The following is a 16,391-nucleotide window of genomic DNA, read 5'->3' on the forward strand; positions in this document are numbered from 1 at the left end:
GCTGTCCCGATTAAGGTGGGTTTGTTTATCATGCCGGACAAAATTGTTCACCGCTTGACTGTCCGCCTTGCCTTATCGATAAGGCTGCTGCAGGGATGCGCTGGTTCTCGCGATAAGGAATCATGCTGATCTCGTTTGTGTATGCAGGGAACGGGAAGAGAGAGATATTGAAGCATGCGAACGCTCGTTTCTGAAGGACCCTGACTGCACGGAGCTAAGCTTCTGTTTGATGTCTTGAGATACGAGGTGACAAGCCTCCTTGGACTCCGCGATGTCTGTCTAGGGACATGACTACCAATCGAGAAATGACTTCTTTTCGCACCAATGCATTTCTCCAGGACGCGTTATTACCGGATCACTCATCAAGAGCTAATGGTACTTGTGCGGACCAGCATCAAACATGTCTATAGCACAAAGTCACTGACTATACTGACGGAGCATATAGTCTCTTGACGTGCCGGTGACGTAACCTCACCAAAGTGGTTTATAAGTTCAATCCGCGGTGAATGCTATGTCCTTTGACGACAAACTATCGAGAAAAGCTTGAAGACCTCAGTCACAATGAAAGCGATTGGCGTTGAAGAGTACGGTCCCATTGACCACCTCCAGGCGAGGGAAATCCCGAAGCCTTCCGAGCTCCAGCCCCGGGATTTGTTGGTTCGGTATCGAGCAATTTGTCTATTGATTTAAACAAGAACTAAGAGCAATCGATCAGGGTCAAAGGAGTATCCGTGAATCCAGTGGATACGAAAGTGAGAAACGGAACTTACGATGATTACCCAGGCAAGCCCATACCGGTTCGTGACCCAGGGTAGAATTATTTTACTGACGAATCGCCAGACTACTATGATAATGTCCCTCGACCGTTCCAAATCACCGGATATGACGCTGCAGGTGTTGTGGAAGCAGTTGGCTCTGAGTGCTCCTACTTCAAGGTCGAAGATGAGGTCTTCTATTCCGGAAGTCCTATCAGGCAGGGTTCCAACGCAGAATATCAATTGGTGGATGAAAGGAGTGTGGGACAAAAGCCGAAGCGTCTGGACTTCGTCGAAGCCGCTGTCATGCCTCTGACATATATCACGGCCTATGAAGCCCTAGTGGAGAGGCTGGGAATCAAGAAAGGCGAGCGAACAGCAATTTTGATCATTAACGGCGCTGGTGGAGTCGGTGCTGTGGCAATTCAGATTGCGCGCGTGCTGCTCGAAGTACCGGTGGTCATCACGACAGCCTCGCGACCGGAGACAATCAGCTTTGCCACAGAGATGGGTGCTACGCACGTTGTCAACCACCGGGAGGACGTTTCAAAACAGGTAGCAGATCTGAACCTTGATCTCCCTTTGAAGTAAGGCATGGCCCGACTTCAATGCGACATAAGCTAACCATTCATCCAGGTACATTTTCATCACACATTCCACGGACCAGTACATGGATACATGTGCCAAGGTTTGTGCTCCATTCGGTAAGGTCTGTTCGATTGTGCAAGGCCAGGCGAAAATGTATGGGACCGAGTTCATGTCCAAATCTCTCACATTCGTTTGGTGTCTGCTTGGCACGAAACCGTATCACAAGGTGGATATTGATTCGCATCATCGCATCTTGGAGGAACTCTCGGAAATGATCGACTCTGGAAAGATCAAATGCCATTTGACCAAGCGACTGAAGCTCACTCTCGAAGGTGTCAGGAAAGGGCATGAACTACTTGAATCTGGTGGAAGCATAGGGAAGGTGGGCTTGGGGCCGGACGAAGCAGGGTCCGGAGAGCCATTCGCTTGAATTGATTAGCATAGAGACATTGCTACCGCATGTTACAGCAGCATTTGGTAGGATAATAATCATACACTGGTATAATACAGACAGGGTCCTGAGAATAGATTGCTCCCCGCGAGTTCCCCGCGTCAGGCAGGGTCTTTAGCTGGGCGGCAATGCGGAGAAATCCAACACTAGTCCTACAGCGAACAATTCAGCATCGATGCTTGCCGTACTAGACTCGACTCACCGGCCTAGTTGGGCCCGAATACGACTGCCCCCGTATTTCTTTCCCAAAATGTGATCGCGTCAACACTCTCGTTTATGCAGACTTCCCTGCAGTGCCAATGGCTTCTTACCTTTCCGACTTGATCCTTTGCGGAGCCTTTTTTCGCTGATCCTGAGCCTGCCTATCTCTCTCTTTTCAGGTATTCGTCCATGAAATGTCTCAACCCGGCTTGTCTGAATGTACAGGGTCACAACGAGCATCTCGGGGTAGGGCCAACCGAGCCTTGAACCTGTATGAGAGCTGTGATGGAACTGAGGTATAAAGCAGAGAAACATTCATCATGAGAACTCATAAGCACCAGCACAGTGTGCAATCACAGCTTGCCATTGACCGAAATGCGTTTGACCTCGCTTCTGATTACCGCGCTGCTCTCACGACAGGGCATTGCCCTCGCCCACAAGACGACTGGACCTTATGACGACCTCGGCTCGTTTCAGGATCCAGCACCTCGCGTGCGTCCTCGTTTCCGCTACTGGCTGCCGGATGCAAGTGTCGACTCCAGACGTGTTCAACAGAATATTAAAGATGCTGGCGCTCTGGGTGCTGGTGGTGTTGAGTTCCTCCCATTCTACGCTTATGGCTCCGAGGTGCCAGGGGCGGACTGGGCGACCTATGGCTTTGGCACGCCGGCGTACCTCGAGATTTTCAAAGCTGCTCTCCAGGCTCACAAGGAGGCTGGCCTTGCCATGGACTTTCCCCTTGGTCCTAACCAGGGCCAGGGAGTGCCTGCACGGTATGATGATGAGGGGCTCCAGTGGGATTTGGTAAGTGGGAGAAAGGGCACTATGTGCTTTTGTGCACACTAACATGTTGAACTTGAATAATTAGGCTCCCTACAAAGTTGCTATCCCTTCGAACGGAACGTATGACGGCAGGCTTCCAGGTTGGGATACAGGCGATCTGGTGGCACTGGTTTCGGCTCAAATCCTTTCTGCTCGGAACATCACTGGCCCGACCGTTACGACTTTCTACACCGTGGCAGTCGAGGACCATATGCAATACGTGCTCAAGAATGCAACACTACAGGATTGGACAGACAATGTATCATCAGAAGGCACTGTTCATCTGAACCTCCCTTCGTCTCAAGGCGAAACCTATCTGCTTTTTGCATTCTACCAGTACCGGACACACACGCAAAATCTCCCAGTCAACTCAAACATGACCGGGACAATCTTTGACAATGGTTCTTACATTGTCGACCACTTCAGTGCGCAGGGAGCACAGGTAGTCACCAGGTTCTGGGATGACTACTTGCTCGAGGACGCTGAGATCAAGGAGCTTCTTTCCGAGGTCGGTAACTATGGTAAGCATTCCTGCCACACCAAGGGACGAACATAGCTGATAAGTTGACAGGCTGGGAGGATAGTATCGAGGCGACTTCGAACATATCGTGGACGCCATCGCTGCCGAAAGTCTTTTATGACAAATATGGCTATGACCTGAAGCGTTATCTACCACTCTTCGTTTTCGGCAATAACAACATTGGCATTCAAACCGCTGCACCGGGTTCGATACAGTGCCTGCTAGATACTCCAGACCAAGGAAAGGGATATGTGAATGATTTCCGTGGTGCTGTAATGAAGGGATACCAGGCCTACGTGGAGCACTACACGAACTGGACCAACGCGATGAACCTACAATACTCGTCTCAGGTTGGCTACAATATACCTGTTGATGTCTTGGCTAATGTCCCGTATGTCAATGCACCAGAGTGCGAGAGCTTGCAGCACCAGAACAATGTTGACAGTTATCGGCAATTCTCTGGTCCCGCGATCTTAGCAGGAAAGGAAGTCATCTCGAACGAGCTGGGCGCTGTTACAACCGAAGCATATAGCCATACAATCACAGAGCTTCTGTGGCAGGTCAATCGAGCGGCTGCAGGGGGCGTCAATCAGGTTGTGTTGCATGGACAATCCTACTCTGGAGACTACTACAATACGACGTGGCCAGGCTATACAGCGTTCTTCTATCTGTTTTCAGACTCATACTCTGAGAAGCAGCCATACTGGGGCCACGGATTCTCAGAAGCCTTGAACCACATTGCGAGGCTACAATACTCACAGCGAAAGGGTGTCCCGAAAGTTGACTTGGTCGTCTATAGCAAGGACTCCGCATCTGATCCGTATTTGGGAACTATCTATAACCAGAGTGACCTGATCGAGCACGGTATGTGTTTTCTCTTCCAACTTCGCGGACTTTGCGTTCTAATAGGAAAAGGTTACACTTATGTCTACCTGTCACCCGAGAACTTCGCCTTGCCTCAAGCTTATGTGAAGAATGGGTCATTGGCACCGGATGGTCCCGAGTTTCGCGCCATGATTATTACTAGGTCGAGCAACCTCACTCTTGATGCCGTCATCCATATCAAAAATTATGCCCGTGCAGGTCTTCCGGTAATCTTATCAGATGGACTGCCCAACATCTACTTCACAGAAGATGGGACTGAGACTGCCACTCGGGCAGAGCTGGCCTCTCTGCAGGCTACCCAGAATGTCCATACAGTCGCTGCTGGTCAAGCAGCTAGCAAGCTCTCAGCTCTAGGCATCTCGCCCAGGGTAAAAGTGCAGGCAGACGGGACCTGGTATTCTACCTGGAGAACTGACAGCGACGGCACAGATTATCTTTTCATCCTCTCGGACCTGGTCAAGTCTGCTGGCAGAATAAGTGTCGCAACCACCAAACAGCCTTACTCACTAGATCCGTGGACTGGCAAAGAGAGCCCACTTTTGGCATATCAACAGGAATTCGGACGCACAATAATTCCCTTCTCCTTTGCTGCAAACCAGACCGCCATACTGGTCTTCAGGGACACCATGACGTCTGCGACATCACTCCGTACCACCGACATTCCCACTTCAATCATTGGGCATGAGTACAGTCAAGCAGGGAGCCTTCATCTGCATGTCTCGTCCAGCAGCCTTGCAAAGACATCACTGCCACTCTCCAACGGCAAAACCATCACTCAGCTCACTAACCGCACCGTCGCCCCAAGTATCACTCTTTCTAACTGGACTCTCACCGTCGAGCATTGGAGCCACCCCCTTAATATACGCGATGCCTCCACTGTCGCGCTCAAACACAACACCACCCACAGGCTCACTTCCCTCGTCTCCTGGCGCGACATTCCCGCCATCGCTAACGCCTCCGGAATAGGCTACTACACGCACAGCCTGGCATGGTCGCCTTCAGCATCCGCCTCAGGCGCATACCTCCTTCTACCCAAAGCCACCAACGGGGCGCGAGTCTACGTGAACGGTCACCGCGTTCCGCCCTTCGACTACCAGGCCCCGAAGATCAACATCAGTCCGTACCTTCACGCCGGCGCCAACGAGATCACGGTAGAGGTTCCGTCCGTGATGTGGAACTACCTCCGCTCGATCTTCGATGAGCTCTGGACAGGCGGCATTTACCCGGCAAATGTCTTCAGAGCCTACGGTGGCTTGCCCGGAACAGTGGATAATGGGCTTATCGGAGAGGCAACGGTTGTGCCATATGTGAATGTGCATGTAGGATGAAGATCATCCAAGCAAAGTTCAAGATCCGCAGACAGAACATAGCAGACAAATCCAAGCAGTCCCAAAACCAATGAGATCGTCGGTCGTGAATCGAAGAAGGCACTCATACATCAGAAAACAATTCTCCACGTGTTGTCAGCCTAAACCCTCACCCTGGCTACCTTCGAAGTAGAGCAACCAATACAGACGAAAGCAAACCAACCCGCCTTCTATTTTTCTTCCATCCTCCCGATCATCCGATCATCCGATCACCCAGGATTATTCCTCGAACAAGCAAAACCACGAACCACTGTGAGGAGTGAGGATAAGCGACGTTCCAAAAAAGCAGGCGCCGATCCGCGACCCGTAGCGAGCAGATCCACGGTAGTGTTAGCGCCCCCCCCCAGCCCCGGAGAGGAGCCCCCAGACACTACAGAACCCAAACAATTGAATTCAACGCCATTGTTCACCAGCCTCTAGTCTAGCCACTCCAGCTGGCTGGCTGGCTGGCTGGCTAGTGATTTACCTACACAGTAGAAGCGCGCTCGCTAGTGACGGGTCTAGATACCCATCCCCCACCCCCTGCCCCCGAAATCCCCGAAAAACAAAGCCATTGTTCCGACTTACCTACGTAGCATAGATCTGCAACCACGTTAATTCAGATTTACTCTAGAACCGAAAGGTCCCGCGACGCGATTGAAGATTACACCTACATAGACTACATAGTAGTAACTTTGAACAGTACGTACTGCCTCCTGCCGGTCAACAAACAACAATCCATCTCGCGCCAAACCATACCGACCGACCACCTCACCACCTCCCCACCTTGACAACCAACTAAACCCCATGAGCCATTACATACTACATACTACATACTACATACTATGTGATCCAGCCCCAGCATTGCCCGAACCACATTTCGGAAGCGAGCGGAGCCCAGCCCAGCCTAAGTAGCCTAAGTAGCCACTAACTAACTAGCCTGGGGCAAAGAACTCGGCAAAAGATGATGTCAATGTATCCACTTCCCGGGGGTTCGTTCACTCAGTAGGGCGTTCACGGAGCTAGTACGGAGTCTACGTAGTCTAGACTGTGACCACTGAATTCCATTGAACCCATAACTGGACTTATTCTGGATGTGGAATACGTAGTAACTTGGGTCTGGTTCGGGGCATGTTGTTCATTCACTCCCTCACTCACTAGTCTACGGACTTACTCTTACTTAACTCACCGCATGGGGGGTTGGGTTGGGGCAAAGGATGGGTGGGTGATGGGGCGAAGGAAGGGTTCGGGCATCAGTTAATTCTTGCCGACGAGTATAATGATGAGTCGGGTCTTGTAGATGAAGGCAGATGAAAAGGAGCCAAACCTAGTGGTGGTTGTCACATGGACAATCCAAACCACCGAACCAAGGAACCCGGAGGCAAGGAACAGGTCATGATCGTTCATGATCCGGGAGTTTCACAAAAATAAATCCAAGTTTTGTAAATTGTTTTAAACAATGCTTCGATCCATTGTCTTGTAAGAACAGAAGATTTCACCCTAAAAAGAAGCACCCCTAATTGTGTTTGCCTGTGCCTACTCCTGCGCTAAAGTGAAACCCAAAATCAGAGTCCCATCCCTGATATAATGAAAATTGTAGTGACATCTACTCCATGTCTAGATTCCAAACTCCGAAACATGAATTCGAGAAGTAGAATAAAAAAAATGGAGTTCGTTTCGTCTTGTCTCGTATAGTGATTCGTTGCGTGGTTGTTTGTGTTGCCATGTACACCAGCATGTTGATGTGTTGTAGCATAGTGGAGATCGTAAGGAGGGTAATGTGGTAATGTTATGCGTGAGAGGGTCTCCGGTACCGCTCCTCGCTGAGGTCATTGTCGCTAATGATTGAAACGCCTGTAAATAGAATTGTGGTGTGGATAGTGCATCCTTTCAAGTCGAGGCACGTCGATTAGGGACAAGGATGTTGCTGAGGCGTTTCCACCGCTGTCCCGGCGATGACAGATTCTCCCGCTCTATGCGATCCTTGTCTATGCTGGCCTTTGAGGAAGACTGTGTAGATGATCGCGGTCGGGTAACGAAGGCTTCGTGGTCGGCGAGAACATCTTCAAGTCGCACGTCGGAGTCGGAAATGCGACGATGGCCATCGCTGGGGTCAAGGATCTCGATAAATCGGGACGGCATGTCGCGCATATTGTGTATGTGTTTAAATGTAGTGTAGATGCGTAGAGAAGTGTGTTTGGGAGTCTTGTCTTTGAAGGATGATCCAAAAAAAAGAATTGCCTCGGTCGTGTTTCGAGATTGGGAAAGCTTGCTTTTTGACCTCTTTTACTTCGCTCTTAGTCGGCTGGGGGCGGAGGTCGTGTGCGTGGTCACGAGGGACGCGGAGAGAACTTTATTCAAATATGGGGAAAGCGGTCGATCATAGAGGTACGTGCATGCAGATATTGACCGAAAAACCAGATTCTCACGGTCGAGAAGGAAAATGAGTGTGAGAAGAAAAAATAGGAGGGCTGGAAAGAAGGTCTGAACGGATATGGTTTCCGTGTAGCCTCTCCAGGTGGAGAGGAGGGAGGACCCTTAAAAAGAATCGAGGGGCAAAGGATGTCTGAGGATAAAGAGAAACCCCTAGAGAAAAAGCAATGAGACGGGAGATGAGAAAGGCACGGATATTGCAGTAGTCGAGGATGCCGATTCGTTGATTACAGTTTCAGTTATGCGCCAGACAGGGATGTCGAAGCAGTGTGGTTTTTGCAACGGAGGGGGTCGGTCAGAAAGATATCTATGTCCAGCGGATAAAGGGCGCGAGGCGCCGCTGACGTCCGGGGAAAAGAAAGAGTATATTTATGAGTATGAGTCCTCTACGGTAGGACCCATCAGCCCTTGAAATGGTATGTCGATTATTCCGCGCTTTTCCCGCCTCCCCAATAGGTCATTGTACCGGGACAAGCGGGGGTTGGTGATCATGGATGGGGATCAACTGTCGGGACTGGTATGGTGGCGCATCGGCCAGAGCAAGGGCAGCGACATCGACTTCCGCCGCGCAAGCATAATATTCTGATGGGTTGGCGGACCCTGTGATTGATGAGGATACATGAGGATAAGCGGGGAACGTTCTGTGAGAGGAAAAGCGGTTCGTCCGTCATCCTGAAAGGGAGGTGTGTAAGAAGGAGACATTGGTGCTGATTATGAAGCCGATGATGCTGATGGATGCGTGGGATGGAAGGGGGTTGGTCCGTTGCCTTGGGCCACAGTGAGTGCCCCTCTTTCGGGATGTGGAAAAGGTTCAAGCACAGCGGAAAAAAAAGAAAGAGAGAAGGAAAAGAAGAAGAAGAATGATCGTCATCGGGTGACCGACTGTCAGGTGTAGAGAAAAGAAGAGTGCAGGCAGGTTAATCATGGGATTATGAAGACGACTCCACCCACCGGTTCTTCCCGCCCGTCCCGAATGGTCATCATCGCTACCTACAGTTCTCGAGGCAACAACTTATCTTCCTTCAGTCACTGACTCACTCGCATCAGAACAGGAGATGACGTTGTCCATCTGTGGCTGCAACTCTCTTTGATAACCTGTGGCTTGACTGGGGCTGGCGATCATAGATAATCCACGCACACCGCAGAGTGGTAGACGTGTCCAAACTCCATTATTCCCTTCACATTCAACCAATGTTCAACCGATGTGCAGCGCGGGGGCGACTTTCAGATCAGCAGATTGCAGGTGTACCGCCTCGAAACGACTCAACGCGCAACGTAAGAGCTTAGCAAGCTCTTGGACAGATCACGGAGGCTATTCTTAGCAACGGATTGACGTCGAGTCATCAGTAGGTAGGGTGGAATGTTTGTAAAAGGAAGCTTGTTGCCATCGAGGGGAAAGAAAATGTTAGTGGTACAAGAGATAGATCGGGCTGAGGTCAACACCACCACCATTCAACCTGTGGAAGTTCTCCTCTCGCGGCATGTGCTACCTGTGACGTCATGGTTCCTACTTTCGCTCTTCGCCATTTCCTCCCTCACGACCATTTCGACTTCGAACTAGTCACTATTAGGTACCCAGCCTACCTATCGGACATCCGTCATTTTTTTATGATGTTCCACCAGTAAGCGACATGCCGAATAAGCGCGTCAGAAGAAATACCCGGTCTTCACAGAAGCTCCCTTCTCCGCCTCGATCCGAGCAGGATGCTGCAGTCGCATATGACGCTCATTGTGTGGAAGATCCTGCGTCAGGCGGCGGGGGAGTCACAGAACGTCAGACTGAAGACCATGACTCAGTGACGTCGGACCTTGCGGACGAAGACGAGATGCCCGAGGAGACAGGGAGCACTGGCGAACAGCCGGCTATGCATGCGGCGGGATACGCAGGCGGAAGCGGAGCAGGCTACAACGCGCTCAAGTCGTTCAACGGTCAAGTGTATTCAGGGATGGCCGTCGGAGGCTCGCATACCTGGAAGTATGATGAGGGAACGTGGAAGGAGACGAAAGAGGAGCCGGACCTCTGGCGCATTGATTACCGGACAAACAAGCGACGTGCAAAAAGAGCGCCGGAGGGAAGCGGTGCACCGGTGGGGACGGAGTATCACTGGTTGATTGTGGGACATCAGGTATGTTTCTTTCAGGTGTAGAGAAGATCAGCAGTGGCATTGCTTACCCTGGGCAGCACGTCAAGAAAGTCGATGCGAATACCTACGAGACCCATCTCACCGGCTCGAAGTATAAGCTCGCGTATAAGTCGGCCTCATCGAACTCGTGGTCGGTTTCGACCGTGAAGAAACAGCGGGAGAGAGAGGTCGAGCTGCTGGAGGATGCAAAGCATCGCGTCCAGGGATTGCCTCCGGTGCTGGCATCGGAGAAAGTCAAGGTTGAGAAGCATGAGAAGGGGCAAACGAAGCTCGACACTATGTTCGGCAAGGCGGGGACCAAGCGGAAGGCATCCCAGGATGCTCACAACGGAGATGAATATGGAATTATGTGATCCACTAACTGTGGTTGGCCGTAATGGACGCGGAATCAAAATGCCAATGGACTGAAAATCACATTTTTTACGCCCCCATGCATGATGAATTGGGGCAATAAAACTGCTCCCTACATGCAGAATGATGGAGTAACTAGCTCAGATATCACTTGAGATTCAATGTTTGAGCTCATACATGATATACAGTATTGTAGCACCGTGGCGGGTATGATGTCCAGCAATCTTAGTGCTATCTCAGGCGCATTTCTGCGCATACACCTCTAGCGGGCATCTGTCTCCATAAGTATAACCCAAGAGAAGCTACGGTCTTGCTAAAGACTAGTACTATCATTATAGACGAAATGCGATCTCCCTGCCACTTGACCTCCTCAAGCTGCAAGGGTGAACTGTTCGCAGATTTCCCCCGCATCACGCAGGATCGTCAAATCAATTTGCGACGTAGTACTCCGTAGAATCAACAGCTTCAACATGCACTGAAAATGTACGTGATGCTGAGGAAGAATGATACAGAGAGAACACAGCCAGAAAAGAAAGCTACTCCATATACTTCAAGCAGCAAAAGAGTCTAGAGTCTAGACCCGCGCAGTTCCTCACTAGAGACGATTCGGATCGCTCCGATCCACAATAGCTGGGAACTATGACATCACCCACCGACGCGATCTTACCTTCGCGCCTTCGCGCCTTCGCGCCTCGAGCTTAGTCTTCTAGATCTTCACCTTACTGCAAAGCTCAGCTATAGTCCAAAGCGACTCAATTGACGAAAGCAAGCTTCGATTCCGAGTGTTATCATGTCCAAAAGAATCAATTCCTTCTTCCAACCCATCCCGTCGAAGAAGCCCAAACCCGATGCGGAAGCTCTACCAGCATCCCGGTCCGACTCGCCATCTCCCACCGCCGTCTCGAGCACGCACCACCCAAACTACCCCATGCCTATTCGTGACCTCCCCTCGCATATCTTCAAGCCGATCGCAAATCTCGAGCGTGTACGGCCCCCGCAAGCCATCAACAACCAGCCACACCTCGACCTGCTGTATTTCCAGCCATTCATCCCGTCGCCGATCGCCCGCGATTTGTTCAACTTCCTCCGGAATGAGCTCCCCTTCTATCGCGTGCAGTACACCATCCGCCGCGGTCCAACGGAGACACTGATCAACACGCCGCGTTACACGACCGTCTTCGGCGTGGACGAGACAAGCATTTTCATACCGGGTTCACAGGATACGAAACCTAGCGGCGTCGACAACTCCTCGTCCGAGTTGACTCAGACCCAGACTCCCACCCTCGCTCTCGTAGAGGCCCGCACCCGCGCCCCACCAACCACGCTCAAAGACAAAACCAAGTACAACCATCCCCCGCGCCCCATCCCGCCGTGTCTCGATGTCCTCCGCCAGGCTGTCGAGGCTGCCACCGCCGACGGAACCCATTACAACTTCTGCCTGGTGAATTACTACGCCACGGGCGATGACAGCATCTCATACCACTCGGACGATGAGCGTTTCCTGGGGCCGAACCCCACGATCGCGTCCATCTCGCTTGGCGGGCAGCGGGACTTCATGCTCAAGCATAAACCTGTGGCCGGGAGTGACGTCGACGCAGGGAAGCCGCTCAAGTTCCCGCTCAACTCCGGGGACATGATCGTCATGAGGGGCGAGACACAGGCTAATTGGTTGCATAGTATTCCAAAGCGGAAGGGGGCGCAGGGGAGCCAGGGGAGAATCAATATCACATTCCGGAAGGCGGTGGTACCGGGTGGCACAAATAATTATTATAGGTATAATGTGGGCGACGGCGCGGTTTATCGATGGGATGAGTTGGGAAAACGAATGGTTGCTGTCAAGAAAGAGAAAGAAACGGAAGGAGTGAAAGAGTCCCAAAAGGTAGACGAAGTGAAGATTGAGGAATAAGGCGAGGCGAAGGAGGTACCTCGTACCTGGCTGGCAACGATTGCATAATATTAGGACCGCGAGAATGGGTTTTTGTAGTTCCGGAACTGGTCCAGTGATACTGCGCCTTCGAGAATGTGCTGCAGGAGGGTTCCGTAATCCCATCCGATAGCAGCGGCAGCGAGGGCACAGAGACTGGCCTGATCTTCACGGCCAGGACGGCCAGGGCCAGTCATGTTCTAGATCACACAGATTAGCCTTTCAATCCTTGGAAAGTAGACAAGAGAGACATACAGGCTTCATGTTAATGTCGAAAATCGCGAATTCAGATCCCTCGCGGAACCTTCTGATATCAATACGTAGGGGTGCGGTAGCCCCGATTAACTTCCCAATCTGCTCGCATTGCCGCATCACGGAACCATAAGATGCGTCCTTCATCTCGTCCGCAGTCACCGTGCGCGAATTGACAGTAACAGCCACCGCGCCACTGTAAGGCGCCACCCCGTCCACATGATTGAATCGCATGACCGGGGGGAGACTCCAGTGCGAATCATGACCCGCGGACGGCGGCATGACCGTAATAGTCGCCTCCTCGCCGGTGAGAAATTCCTCAATCAGGACCACCGGGGATTCCTGCACCAATGTGTTGACATGTGCCTCAAGCTCTGCACGATCGCGACAAAGCTTCACGCCGTGGCTACCACGGCCACGAACGGGTTTGCCAATGACGGGATAATGGGGGACAGAGTCCAGAATCGAGGTAATATTGTCCGTGGCGTGGATAAGCCAGGACTGCGGGAGAGTGAAAGAGCCGTGTTTGCGGAGCTGCTCGTTCAAATAGGCTTTGTCGTCAAAGTCCTCCACCAGCGTTGGGGGTTGTCCGACGACATAAAGAGGGTCGTTGGAAGTCAGTGATTTCGACACCTGCAGTGGATGCGAGGAGAACAAGACCGTATTGGCCCAGAGGTGTGTAGCACCTTGCTGTACGGCGGAGAGGATGCCTTCTTCGGTGTCGGGGAAGCACCAGCCTTCCTGTATTGAAGGATTCGGAGATGCCGTGGGGGTGAGGACGCGGACACCGTGCTTACGAAGCGTATAAGCAATGTCTGCGCCTGAGTCTTGATAGCCTGCAACAAGGTGTCAATTTCAGTTTCACAATGGAAGTGGACAGTGAGTGGAAAGGCTACTCTACCACCAGGCTTGCGAGGCTTTCGGGCACCGTTGATAACAGGTGGCTCGAGGGCTTGATAGAGTACTGCGACTGTGGAATGACCACGAGCTAGACTGTGACTCATTCGCGCGGACTGTTGTTTGCATAGACTCATCATGGCGACGATGTGTGTTTTTTGTTGATCAGTGCTGAGGCAGATGAGCTCATGATATAGCATCTGGAACTATCCGAAAGTGCCGAAATCGGCACTTTCGGACTGACTCGATATAGATTGATGATATCATTTGCTGAGATCTGCAATCATGTCCTGCTGACGATATTGACACTTTAAGTGTATTTGTAACCTGAAAGAGGTCATATGAGAAGCATCAGAAAGACATCAAGGTGGTATATTCTTGGAGTTCCACAATCGAGGTGACTGCAAAGACTGGCACATAATAGCGGAGAGACACGGCAGAAAGTGCGGATTGCTCCGGGCATTGGGCGGCAAATAAAATGGTGGCAGAAAACCACACCGCCTGCTGCTGTACTTTTTCCACTTGCGAGTTTCGGAGTGAACGCCTGGAATGCGAATTCCACAGGACTGGACAGAGAGTACAGAGTGGTCTGATTATTCCTTCGACCTTCATGATGGAATGAATGCTTGATGTATATTGTGACTGAAGTGCTTCCTACAAATCAGGTACCAGTAGCACACTCCCCTACAACCTCGGTCTCCAACCGGCCTCGACCTCCTTCTGGCTCTGTTCCCTCAACAGCCGCTTTAAGATCTTTCCACTCGCATTCTTGGGTTTTGCATCCACGAATCTGACACCTCCCGTCAAAGCCTTGTAGCTCGCTAGTCTCTGCACGAGATAGCTCTTCACATTCTCTGCTGTGAGCCGATCTCCATCTCTTGGTCGTCGCACCACATACGCCTGGGGCAATTCCGTCCCTGGGAACAGATGCTTGATACCAATGACAGCCGCATCAACAATGAGCGGATGTGATATGAGCACAGCCTCTAGCTCCAGTGGAGCGACCTGGAATCCACGGACCTTGATCAACTCTTTCTCTCGATCCACAATGTACCATTTCCCTGTCTCCCTTGCACAGTATCCCATGTCACCAGTGTGAAACCATCCGTCTTCATCGAACGATTCTTTGTTCGCGGCGAAATTGTTGAAGTATCCTGGTGTTACGGTTGGACCTCGGACACATATCTCGCCGCGAACGTTGTATGCGGAGATGTTGTTTCCCGCGTGGTCTATCAACCTGTTTAAAGCACAAGTGAGCCATGACATCTCATAGATGAAGGAGAGAAGGTTAGAAATGCCTACTTAGCTTCCAGGTTCGGAATCAAGCGACCCATAGATCCCGTGTAATCCTGCTCTGGGTACGGAAGCGTAGTTGCAATGCAACTTGTCTCCGTCATTCCCCAGACTTGCGTGCAAGGTGCCCCCTCACCCAGCAACGCTTGGAGCCGCCTCTGTGTTCCTCGATCAATGGGCGCAGCGCCGATCGAACTCGTCCGGATAGACCTCAAGTACCCCCGCTTGTAGGACAACGGGCTCATGATGATGGCGATGACAACGGGAACAACCGCCAAGTCGGTCACATGGTACTTCTCCACGGTTTCCAGGAAGAGTAAGAGGTCGAAACGCCTCATGATGTAGTTGGTGTGACCGGCTTTGAGGCTGCCAAAATGGGTGGAAGGTACGGCGGCAGCATGGAAGAGAGGGGTCGGCACAACGCGGGAAACCTTTTTCAAATATGCTTATGTTACTTTGGAATCAAGTTTGGTGTAGTACAATACAAGGCCAATTACCCAATATGGTCGATGATGCAACTCGAACACGAGCTCATGTTGCGCAATCAGATTTGTGTGAGTGATTTCAGTGGCTTTGGGCAGGCCTGTTGTTCCGCTGCTGAATAGCCGAACAGCTGTAGTCTGAGCGACTATGAATCCATCGTGGATACGCGCCCAGTCCTTTTCGCCATGCTCAAACAGATCGGTCCAGGACACGGTCCCTTCGGGAATTGTTTCTCCCCTGGTGTTGAAGATGCGCACATGTGATAAGACGATGTTCAGATCATGCGCAGCTGTTCGGATAGGACCGTAGAGCTCAGGCTCGGTGATAATAAAGCGAACCTGCGCGGTCTGTAGGTGGTGCTTGAGCTCCAAAGGTGTATAAGCCGGGTTAGAGCCTGTGAAAATGCCTCCGATACCGACAATGGCGAGCACGAGCATAGGGTAGTAAATCTAGTGGGGTCTCAGCCATGCTCAAGTGGTGTGCAGTGCGCAAGCAATGGTTTCAGTACATCGTTGAAGGAATGAATATTGACGCAGTCTCCCTTCCGCACGCCTCAGGCATGAAGACCAGCAATCAATTGGCGGACGATGCGACGGGCTTGGTCGTAGCAAATGAACCGAGAGGGTTGATGGACATCCACATAGATCTGCCAAGGTCAGAGCCGGACGAAAAGAAGAATCATAGGTGGTGTCCTTACTGGGACAGTCCTGTCATAGATCGGGTCCGAGAAACTGTAAGACAGGACATCAGTAGGGGGAACAGGGGCCCTAGATGGCGGTTCGAAGATCATGGCCGGTGGCAAGGCCGAAAAAGCATCGAGAGCAGAAGGGGCTTCTGAGAATGAAGTATTATATGGGCTATTTGAGGTCGCATACACAGAGCTGTGAAATGTGAAGACAATAGCCCCTTTCCCAGCTCCCTCGCCGAATGGCAATGTTTAAACAGACCGGATACATTCACCGTTCAAGAGATGTCATCCATAGACAGACGCGGGCAGGGCCCATTGCAAGTCCCTGGAAAGTACCCAATCGCACCGGGTGATGCCG

At 51.5% G+C, this 16,391-nt stretch overlaps 7 protein-coding genes across 7 annotated transcripts; 4 read left to right on the top strand and 3 right to left on the bottom strand.

Moving 5' to 3' along the window:
- The first annotated feature begins 365 nt into the window (after positions 1-365).
- BO95DRAFT_163638 (zinc-binding alcohol dehydrogenase family protein) lies at positions 366-1,853 on the top strand. The gene is made up of 5 exons (XM_025580749.1): positions 366-375; positions 446-662; positions 716-783; positions 841-1,342; positions 1,392-1,853. Exons 2-5 carry the CDS (start codon positions 562-564, stop codon positions 1,771-1,773), a joined length of 1,053 nt encoding a protein of 350 aa, XP_025441497.1. The 5' UTR covers positions 366-375; positions 446-561; the 3' UTR covers positions 1,774-1,853.
- Positions 1,854-2,191: 338 nt separating this feature from the next.
- On the top strand, positions 2,192-5,573 carry BO95DRAFT_391087 (uncharacterized protein). Its single transcript, XM_025583619.1, has 4 exons — positions 2,192-2,799; positions 2,864-3,338; positions 3,389-4,201; positions 4,253-5,573. The coding sequence occupies exons 1-4, from the start codon at positions 2,371-2,373 to the stop codon at positions 5,548-5,550; spliced, it is 3,015 nt and encodes a 1,004-aa protein (XP_025441498.1). The 5' UTR covers positions 2,192-2,370; the 3' UTR covers positions 5,551-5,573.
- Positions 5,574-7,458: 1,885 nt separating this feature from the next.
- On the bottom strand, positions 7,459-7,719 carry BO95DRAFT_364985 (uncharacterized protein; the record flags this gene model as incomplete). The annotated part of the gene is made up of 1 exon (XM_025582676.1): positions 7,459-7,719. The coding sequence occupies one exon, from the start codon at positions 7,717-7,719 to the stop codon at positions 7,459-7,461; it is 261 nt and encodes an 86-aa protein (XP_025441499.1).
- Positions 7,720-9,543: 1,824 nt separating this feature from the next.
- Positions 9,544-10,553, top strand: BO95DRAFT_163707 (uncharacterized protein). The gene is made up of 2 exons (XM_025580750.1): positions 9,544-10,127; positions 10,184-10,553. The coding sequence occupies exons 1-2, from the start codon at positions 9,633-9,635 to the stop codon at positions 10,496-10,498; spliced, it is 810 nt and encodes a 269-aa protein (XP_025441500.1). The 5' UTR covers positions 9,544-9,632; the 3' UTR covers positions 10,499-10,553.
- A 733-nt stretch (positions 10,554-11,286) lies between these two features.
- BO95DRAFT_364795 (alpha-ketoglutarate-dependent dioxygenase AlkB family protein) lies at positions 11,287-12,402 on the top strand (the record flags this gene model as incomplete). The annotated part of the gene is made up of 2 exons (XM_025582668.1): positions 11,287-11,369; positions 11,403-12,402. The coding sequence occupies 2 exons, from the start codon at positions 11,287-11,289 to the stop codon at positions 12,400-12,402; spliced, it is 1,083 nt and encodes a 360-aa protein (XP_025441501.1).
- A 50-nt stretch (positions 12,403-12,452) lies between these two features.
- On the bottom strand, positions 12,453-13,676 carry BO95DRAFT_453874 (D-alanine--D-alanine ligase; the record flags this gene model as incomplete). Its single annotated transcript, XM_025588237.1, has 3 exons — positions 12,453-12,620; positions 12,676-13,508; positions 13,574-13,676. 3 exons carry the CDS (start codon positions 13,674-13,676, stop codon positions 12,453-12,455), a joined length of 1,104 nt encoding a protein of 367 aa, XP_025441502.1.
- Positions 13,677-14,253: 577 nt separating this feature from the next.
- BO95DRAFT_453875 (acyl--CoA ligase) lies at positions 14,254-16,135 on the bottom strand (the record flags this gene model as incomplete). The annotated part of the gene is made up of 6 exons (XM_025588238.1): positions 14,254-14,806; positions 14,872-15,293; positions 15,360-15,794; positions 15,854-15,886; positions 15,932-15,991; positions 16,043-16,135. 6 exons carry the CDS (start codon positions 16,133-16,135, stop codon positions 14,254-14,256), a joined length of 1,596 nt encoding a protein of 531 aa, XP_025441503.1.
- Positions 16,136-16,391: the final 256 nt, after the last annotated feature.

The sequence above is a fragment of the Aspergillus brunneoviolaceus genome (assembly GCF_003184695.1).
Source record: "Aspergillus brunneoviolaceus CBS 621.78 unplaced genomic scaffold BO95scaffold_40, whole genome shotgun sequence".
Taxonomy (NCBI): domain Eukaryota; kingdom Fungi; phylum Ascomycota; class Eurotiomycetes; order Eurotiales; family Aspergillaceae; genus Aspergillus; species Aspergillus brunneoviolaceus.